This window comes from Pseudophryne corroboree, chromosome 1 (assembly GCF_028390025.1).
Source record: "Pseudophryne corroboree isolate aPseCor3 chromosome 1, aPseCor3.hap2, whole genome shotgun sequence".
NCBI classification, from domain to species: Eukaryota; Metazoa; Chordata; class Amphibia; order Anura; family Myobatrachidae; genus Pseudophryne; species Pseudophryne corroboree.
The window spans coordinates 56569786-56579785 of record NC_086444.1 but is presented as its reverse complement, the minus strand read 5'-3'; the positions used below and the strand labels follow the sequence as shown (position 1 = coordinate 56579785).

Here is a 10000-nt window from a genome sequence, read left to right as displayed (position 1 = left end):
CAAACACAAAACCACATAGATGTCCATAAAACATCAAAGGAAAATTTAGCAAGTGTAGTATGTGCTAAAATCACATTGGAATTTTTGTGACCATCTGTTCATTCCTCTCCTTAAAGTGACAGTGGCACAGCCACTAAACCACTAAAAATCTTACTGGTACTGTGTGCCACTGTTCCTCAGCATGCAACGCCAGTAGAACTAGAATGCGGTAAAGGCGAGGAAACAGATACAAAATAAAAATGTAAAAAAAAATAAAAAGCCTTTAATGGAACTAAGGGCACAATGGGGGTCATTCCGAGTTGATCGCTCGCTGGCAGTTTTTAGCAGCCGTGCAAACGCATGGTCGCCGCCCACGGGGGAGTGTATTTTCGCTTTGCAGGAGTGTGAACGCCTGTGCAGCAGAGCGCCTGCAAAAACATTTTGTGCAAAACAAGACCAGCCCTGGACTTACTCTACGTGTACGTTGATTCTAACGTTGGAGGGTTGGCTTTTGACGTCACATACCCGCCCAGCGTTTGCCCAGCCACGCCTGCGTTTTCCCTTGCAAGCCTGCGTTTTTCTAAGCACTCCCTGAAAATGGTCAGTTGCCACCCAGAAACGCCCACTTCATGTCAATCATCCGGCGTTGTGCTGTGCGACTGGAAGCTTCGCTAGAACCTGTGCAAAACCACAAAGAACTTTGTACCCGTACGTCGCGCGTGCGCATTGCGGTGCATACGCATGCGCAGAAATTCCGATTTTTAGTCTGATCGCTGCGCTGCGAACAACGGCAGCTAGCAATCAACTCGGAATGACCTCCAATATCATTAATCTGCTGTGACCAAGGCAGAAATCATTGTATATGTAAAACCACCTTTGGCGCATTAGACCCCGGTATATCCACCAGCTAATTTCTATGCTGCAGAAGTAGGTATCTTGGTTCCGTCACAGAACAAGAGAGTCATCAAAAAAGTTGGAAGAATCTGTAACGATCTCTAAAACATCTTTGATGGAAAATAAAAACAGTACCATGGTCTATTACAAAGGTATAAAATAACATTTTCATTCTTTCGTTTTCATTTTTGGGGTTTTTTGTGCTTCCTTTTTTGTTGCTAATTTTGTAGACCGGATTGCTTTTTTTTTTTTTTTTTTTTATATCCGTCCCAAATAGAAAAAAGACAAAACATAAAATTAACTCAACCACACCCACCTTTTACTCACGGATTAGTTTTTAAAAACATGTTTTTTTACCCGTTTCTAGACTGCTCAGCTTAGCGGAAAACAGTAGCAAAGAGAAAGATCTCTCCTTATTAATAGGGAACAATCTCATTTTTAGTCTGGCGACCTGATGAAGTCCCCTTACCAAACGGTCGTGTGGATGCAGGTTGCAGTAGCTGCTAGACTGTGGAATATGGGAAGAGTTGCCCAACATCCCTCCATAGCTGGCTTGGTTCATCCCGCTGGAACTCCAAGGGTCGCTGCTGTGGTGACCATCTGAAAATAGACCGGCCAATCGGCAATGAGAAAACGTGACCGCACATGTAGAGAAGCAGCATGGGAAATAAGTATGGGAAATAAATAAGATTTTAAACCTACCGGTAAATCTTTTTCTCCTAGTCCGTAGAGGATGCTGGGGACTCCGTAAGGACCATGGGGTATAGACGGGCTCCGCAGGAGATATGGGCACTCTAAAGAACTTTTAGTATGGGTGTGCACTGGCTCCTCCCTCTATGCCCCTCCTCCAGACCTCAGTTAGAGAAACTGTGCCCAGAGGAGATGGACAATATGAGGAAAGGATTTTGTAAATCTAAGGGCAAGATTCATACCAGCCCACACCAATCATACCATATAACTTAGAATATACGCAACTAGTTAACAGTATGAACGACAAAAAAAAGTATCAGTCAAAGACCGATTCCAACTGTAACATAACCCTTATGTAAGCAACAACTATATACAAGCCTTGCAGATTTAGTTCGCACTGGGATGGGCGCCCAGCATCCTCTACGGACTAGGAGAAAAAGATTTACCGGTAGGTTTAAAATCTTATTTTCTCTTACGTCCTAGAGGATGCTGGGGACTCCGTAAGGACCATGAGGTTTATACCAAAGCTCCAAACCGGGCGGGAGAGTGCGAATGACTCTGGAGCACCGATTGACCAAACGCGAGGTCCTCATCAGCCAGGGTATCAAACTTGTAGAATTTTACAAAAGTGTTTGAACCCGACCAAGTAGCAGCTCGGCACAACTGCAATGCCGAGACGCCTCGGGCAGCCGCCCAAGAAGAGCCCACCTTCCTAGTGGAATGGGCCTTTACCGAATTTGGTACCGGCAATCCAGCCGTAGAATGAGCCTGCTGAATCGTGTTACAGATCCAGCGAGCAATAGTCTGTTTAGAAGCAGGCGCGCCAATCTTGTTGGCTGCATACAGGACAAACAGAGCCTCTGTTTTCCTAACCCTAGCCGTCCTGGCTACGTAGATTTTTAAGGCCCTGACCACATCCAGGGACTTGGAATCCTCCAAATCACCCGTAGCCACAGGCACCACAATAGGTTGGTTCAAATGAAAAGAAGAAACCACCTTAGGCAGAAATTGAGGACGAGTCCTCAATTCTGCTCTATCCACATGAAAAATCAAGTAGGTGCTCTTGTGAGATAAGGCCGCCAACTCCGACACCCGCCGTGCAGATGCCAAGGCTAATAACATAACCACCTTCCAGGTGAGAAATTTTAATTCCACCGTTTGAAGAGGTTCAAACCATTGTGATTTAAGGAACTGTAACACCACGTTAAGGTCCCATGGGGCCACTGGTGGCACAAAACGAGGCTGGATGTGCAGCACTCCCTTCACGAAAGTTTGGACTTCAGGGAGAGAAGCCAATTCCTTTTGAAAAATATAGATAGGGCCGAAATCTGTACCTTAATGGAGCCTAATTTTAGGCCCATATCCACTCCCGTCTGTAGTAAGTGGAGAAAACGGCCCAGATGGAAACCTTCCGCAGGAGCATTCCTGGTTTCACACCAAGATACATACTTCCTCCAGATACGGTGATAATGCTTCGCCGTTACCTCCTTCCTAGCCTTTATCAGAGTAGGGATAACTTCCTCCGGAATACCTCTCTCTGCTAGGATTCGGTGTTCAACCGCCATGCCGTCAAACGCAACCGCGGTAAGTCTTGTAACATGCAAGGCCCCTGCTGTAACAGGTCCTCCCTGAGAGGAAGAGGCCCCGGATCTTCTGTGAGCATTCCCTGAAGATCCGAATACCAGGCCCTTCGAGGCCAATCTGGAACCACGAGTATTGCTTGCACTCTGTTTCGACTTATGATTCTCAACACTTTTGAGATGAGAGGTAGAGGAGGGAACACATAGACCTACTGAAACACCCATGGTGTCACTAGGGATTCTACCGCTACTGCCCGAGGGTCCCTTGACCTGGCACAATACCTCCGAAGCTTTTTGTTGAGGCGCGACGCCATCATGTCTAATTGAGGAAGTCCCCACCTACTTGCTATCTCTGCAAAGACCTCTTGATGAAGTCCCCACTCTCCTGGATGGAGATCGTGTCTGCTGAGGAAGTCTGCTTCCCAGTTGTCCACTCCCGGTATGAAGATTGCTGACAGAACGCTTACGTGATTTTCTGCCCATCGCAGAATTCTGGTGGCTTCCGCCATCACCACTCTGCTCCTTGTCCCGCCTTGGCGGTTTACATGAGCCACTGCTGTGATGTTGTCTGATTGGATCAGAACCGGTAGGTCGCGAAGAAGATACTCCACTTGTCGTAGGCCGTTGTATATGGCCCTCAATTCCAGTACGTTGATGTGTAGACAAGCCTCCTGGCTTGACCATACCCCCTGAAAAATTCTTCCTTTTGTGACTGCTCCCCATCCTCGGAGGCTCGCGTCCGTGGTCACTAGAACTCAGTCTTGAATGCCGAACCTGCGACCCTCTAGAAGGTGAGTACTCTGCAGCCACCACAGAAGAGACACCCTGGCCCTGGGGGACAGGCTTATCTTTCGATGAAGGTGTAGATGGGACCCCGACCATTTGTCGAGAAGGTCCCACTGAAACGTTCTCGCATGGAACCTGCCGAAGGGAATGGCCTCGTAGGGAATGGCCTCGTAGGCTGCCACCATTTTTCCCAGAACTCGAGTGCATTGATGAACAGACACTCTTTTTGGTTTTAACAGGTCCCTGACCATGTCTGGATGTCCTGGGCTTTTTCTATTGGTAGAAAAACCCTCTTTTGTTCCATGTCCAGAATAATGCCTAGGAATGATAGTCGAATCGTTGGAAGCAACTGTGACTTTGGCAGATTGAGAATCCAATCGTGTTGATGTAACACCCTCAGGGAGAGTGACACACTTTTCAGCAATTGATCCCTTGATCTCGCCTTTATCAGGAGATCGTCCAAGTACGGGATAATTGTGACACCCTGCTTGCGCAGGAGCACCATCATTTCCGCCATTACCTTGGTGAAAATCCTCGGCTCGTGGAAAGCCCAAACGGCAAAATGTCTGAAACTGGTAATGACAGTCCTGTACCACAAAACGTAGGTATTCTTGAAGAAGAGGAAATATGGGGACATGAAGGTAGGCATCCTTCACGTCCAGCGACACCATAAAATCCCCTGCTTCCAGACTGGATATCACAGTCCGGAGTGATTCCATCTTGAATTTGAACTTTTTCAAGTATAGGTTTAGTGATTTTAGATTCAAAATTGGTCTGACCGAACCATCCGGCTTCGGGACCACAAACATTGTTGAATAGTACCCTTTGCCCTGTTGGCCTAGGGGAACGTTGACAATCACTTTCTGTTGACACAGCTTTTGAATTGCATCTAATACCACTTCCCTCTCTGGGGGAGAGGTTGGCAAGGCCAACTTGAGAAATCGGCGAGGGGGCACCTCTTCGAACTCCAGTTTGTAACCTTGGGATACAATTTCCAACGCCTAAGGATCCACGCCTGATAGGACCCAGACCTGGCTGAAGAGTCGAAGACGTGCCCCCACCGGTGCGGACTCCCTCCGTGGAGCCCCAGCGTCATGCGGTGGATTTAGCAGAAGCCGGGGAGGACTTCTGCTCCTGGGAACTAGCCGAAGCAGGTGTTCTCTTACCTCTACCCTTACCTCTGGCGAGGAAAGAGGAGCCCCGACCTCTTCTGGACTTATGCGACCGAAAAGACTGATATTGTGGGGTATTCTTTTGCTATGGGGGAACAAAAGGTAAAAAAGTAGATTTACCCGTGGTAGCTGTGGAAACCAGGTCCGCGAGACCGTCCCCAAACAAAACTTCACCCTTGTAAGGTAAAACCTCCATATGCTTTTTTGAGTCGGCATCACCCGACCATTGGCGGGTCCACAGAGCTCGCCTTGCCGAAACTGCCATGGCGTTGGCTCTGGAGCCAAGCAGTCCCACGTCTCTTTGAGCATCTCTCATATACAAGACTGCGTCCTTAATGTGGCCCAAAGTCAGGACAACGGTATCCTTGTCCAGGGTATCCATGTCAGCCAACAAGATATCTGTCCATGCTGCAACAGCGCTACAGACCCATGCCGATGCTATTGCCGGTCTGAGTAAAGCCCCTGTATGTGCATAAATAGACTTTAAGGTAGTCTCCTGTCTACGATCCGCAGGATCCTTAAGGTCCGCGGTGTCAGGAGACGGTAGCGCCACCTTCTTGGACAGACGCGTTAATGCCTTGTCCACCCTGGGCGAGGATTCCCAACGTACCCTGTCCTTTGCAGGGAAAGGATACGCCATAAGGATCCTCTTGGGAATCTGCAGTTTTTTGTCTGGAGTTTCCCAAGCTTTTTTAAATAATTCGTTCAGTTCATGAGATGGAGGAAACGTTACCTCAGGTTTCTTTTCCTTATACATGCGCACCCTCGTGTCAGGGACAGAGGGGTCATCTGTGATATGTAAAACCTCTTTTATTGCCATAATCATATAATGAATACTTTTGGCCACCTTAGGGTGCAACCTTGCCTCATCGTAGTCGACACTGGAGTCAGAATCCGTGTCGGTATCAGTGTCTACTATTTGTGATAAGGGACGCTTTTGAGACCCTGACGGCCCTGTGACCCAGCCACATCCGCGGATTGACTCCCTGCTGTTTCCTTGGACTCAGCTTTGTCCATTCTCTTATGTAATAAGGTCACATTAGCATTTAAAATATTCCACATATCATACCAATCATGAGTCGGCGTTGCCGACGGAGACACCACAATCATCTGCTCCACCTCCTCCTTGGATGAGCCTTCCGCTTCAGACATATCGACACACGCGAACCGACACCCTCACACACACAGGGATCTATCTATAAGGGGACAGTTCCCCAACCAGGCCCTTTGGAGAGACAGAGAGAGAGTATGCCAGCACACACCCAGGGCCAACTGACACTGGAAACAATTCCCAGATTTAGCGCTTTTATATTGAGTCAATCGTGTAATACACTCACTGCGCCAAAATGTGCCCCCCCCCCTCTTTTTCAGCCCTGTATCACCGTTCTGCAGGGGAGAGTCCAGGGAGACAGCTTCTCTTCAGCACACTGTGGAGAAAATGGCGCTGGTTAGTGCTGTGCGACCAAGCTCCGCCCCCTCTAGTGGCGGGCTTCGGTCCAGCTCAAATTCACAAACAATGGCGGGGGATGAACACATTCACTGACACCGCAGCCCATATGTATCTAACATGCCAAAAATAGAAGTATATATTGCTGCCCAGGGCGCCCCCCCTGCGCCCTGCACCCATCAGTGCCTGCCGTGTGTGTAACTTGCGGGAGCAATGGCGCGCAGCGTTACCGCTGCGCGCTTACCTCAGTGAAGATCTGAAGTCTTCTGCCGCCTTAGAAGAAGTCTTCTTTCTTCGTTATACTCACCCGGCTTCTATCTTCCGGCTCTGCGAGGAGGACGGCGGCGCGGCGCTGAGACGAACGGCAGGGGGAGACCTGCGTTCCGATCCCTCTGGAGCTAATGGTGTCCAGTAGCCTAAGAAGCAGAGCCTATCATTTAAGTAGGTCTGCTTCTCTCCCCTCAGTCCCACGATGCAGGGAGCCTGTTGCCAGCAGTGCTCCCTGAAAATAAAAACCTAACAAAATTCTTTTATCAGAGAAACTCAGTAGAGCTCCCCTGTAGAGCACCCATTCTCCTCTGGGCACAGAATCTAACTGAGGTCTGGAGGAGGGGCATAGATGGAGGAGCCAGTGCACACCCATACTAAAAGTTCTTTAGAGTGCCCATATCTCCTGCGGAGCCCGTCTATACCCCATGGTCCTTACGGAGTCCCCAGCATCCTCTAGGACGTAAGAGAAATACTGAATTTGACGTAACCGTATTTATGTTTCTATTATAGGAAAAATGTATCAAGTATAAAATGAAGCATAGCACACAAATGAGAGGAAGTAAAAGACATTGTATATGTACACACATAAGCAGCCAATGACTGGAGGAAGTGGGGGAGGGGCTTGGTTGGCTGGTTGACTGCAGCCAAATACAAGTGAAACATTTGTCCCCCAAACACTGCACCCACACATTAAACACTCCTATACCAGCAGCGTGCACCGCTGAGCTTTTCTTCTTCACCATCCACTGTATTTTCATACCACTTCTGTTTCTTTATTCTACTATATGCTCTGCCAAAGCAGCCTCTTATACCTAGGCAGGAGCTTCTTGGTAGTTGGGTTCCAGCTGAGATTTCGGCAATTCACAGCGGCTTAATCAGCAACCACCAATGTGACGTGGAACGCTGACAGAAAGGAGCTGGTCGGTTGGTACTTTATCTCTCTCCCCAAGCATTGATCATACCTCCCAACTTTTTTGTCCCTTGAAAGAGGGTGTAACTTCAGATAGGAGGGGCGTGGCCTCTGTCAAGCGGGCATGGCCTCACAGAGCAGACCCATTTTCCGTCATTTTAGGGGCGTGCCAAGCGCTCCCTGAGCAGCTGGGCATCCCCCAGGTCACCTCCCTGTACTGTATAGATGCCGTGAGCACTGCTTCTATTCAGAGATCACTAGACGCTTTGCAGAGCAGCGGGTGATCAAAGGCCACCCCTTCCTGGCACGACACTGCGGGCTGCGGGTGAGACAGCAGGTCTGGAATCCAAGGTTTGATATATCTCCCCCAATGTCTGAAACCCAGGTGATAATAATGATGCATCGTCCTCTGAAACAAGCTTAGGGACACTAAACCACAGTCACTGTATATTGACTGTACATGCCTTGTGTAAGTTAGAGAGTACAGCTGGGAATCACAAATAGTTTTAGTAACATCAGCACAAAGCCTTTTAATGGTCAATAAAATAAGAAATTTAGGCCCAGATTTATCAAGCCTTGGAGAGTGATAAATTTCACACCGATAACGTACCAGCCAATCAGCTCCTAACTGCCATGTTACAGGCTGTATTTAAAAAAAATGACAGTTAGGAGCTGATTGATTGGTACTTTATCACCGTGCAATTTATCACTCTGCACGGCTTGATAAATCTGGGACTTATTGTTACTAAAATCCTAGCTATTAGATGCTTTTTGTCTCTCATGATAGGGATGTCCAACTGGATGACCACTAGTCGGATTTGACCTTGATACTTATTTAGGACCCTCCAAAACTTTTATGTGGCCTTCCATATGCCTGACGAGCGGACTTCAAATACGGTTACAGATTAAATGTTTTTACAGCATACAACAGATTTTTTTTTCCCTTAACGCTTTACATATCAATTTTTTCCTAATTCAAGGGGAAATAATAGGAAAGGTAACGGAAAACAGGCGAGCAGGTTTGTGGTCACATAGGGCTCCCAAACTACATAAACAACAGAAAACCATAATAAGAGAAACGTAAAAATGAGTAGATCAGCTGTCACCACTCGCCCTTAGCTTTTAGAACCTGGTCACTTTAGGAACCTGGTCTTGACGTTCTCCTTTCACACCCAGCCTGAAGCTAATTAATCTCAGGTTCGGTGTGGAGCTGCGGCAGATCTGGCTCATAGCACGGAGCAGCTGAGCTCCGAGGATTGTGTACATGACCGCGTCAGCACCACAGTTATAACAAATAAATAAAGAGAGTCAAACAACAAGTCAATAAATCAGCGGCCTTTCGTTTGGCGGTGTCCAGCTTTTTCCATGTTTAGGGTTCTAACAACACGTATTATGCTGTGGCTGGATCTTATTAAAAATGCAGCGAGTCATTAGAATAGTTTTGGTCTTTCTGTACTAGCTGGGGTCCGTACAGCACAGCTAGCAATTACTTTGATGTTACGGAGACCCGTGTTTCTAATCTAAACAGATACAGCTTGGCCAAATGACATTTAAAATTTTTTTAATTTTCTTGCCGCAAGTAAATATTATTTTTGGGCGCCCTACATAACGCAGACACCAAAACGTATAAGCGCTACTTCAGTGGAAAAATTTACGCACGTGATTTACTCTAGACGCTCTACCCAACTCTAAAGCTATCGTTTTAAATAAAAGTAAATTAATAAAAATTAAAAGGGGGAAAAAAACGTAATGATCTATTTCCATTCTGCCCATGAACAGTCCAGCCCTAGACATTCTGCTAGGATGTCTACACAGAAGATTTCGTATGGTGTTACGGCAGGAGTAAGCAGACAAGCGTCTCGGTACCTTGCATGAAGAACGAGCTGGGGAAAGTGCTGGTGGCTGGTTTTGATGATGGATAACCTGGTGAATCCCTATTGTAGTCTGCCGTGCTCGCTGATGGGGCATAAACCTGCAAAGCAAAGGAAACAGCGATGAGTCCTCAGAACAATGCACCAGGAACGCTACACATTGCAATATCCTTCTATAACATCTTTCATACAAACCAGATTTGTGATGTCAAAAGTAGATCACACACTATGCAAACATAATGAGCATATTTAAACGTATAACAAAGTGCTCCAGACACACCAGAGGCACCTGCCTTTGCTATAGTGCCACCTGGTCCCTAGTGACATGATTCCCAACCTTCAGCGAGGCAGATGGGCATACCGACAGCGGGATAGTCCTGATTGGAAGGGACTGTCCTGTT

At 47.4% G+C, this 10000-nt stretch overlaps 1 protein-coding gene across 12 annotated transcripts in view; it reads right to left on the bottom strand.

Moving 5' to 3' along the window:
* TCF4 (transcription factor 4) overlaps nt 1-10000 on the bottom strand; it is a 611629-nt gene that overhangs the window by 71871 nt on the left and 529758 nt on the right. For all 12 annotated transcript variants that reach the window (XM_063959822.1, XM_063959782.1, XM_063959837.1 and 9 more), the window contains 2 exons: nt 9595-9700; nt 1343-1473 (listed from right to left, as the gene is read on the bottom strand). In XM_063959822.1, the coding sequence (XP_063815892.1) occupies nt 1343-1473; nt 9595-9700 (237 nt within the window). The remainder of the gene's footprint in view (nt 1-1342; nt 1474-9594; nt 9701-10000) is intronic.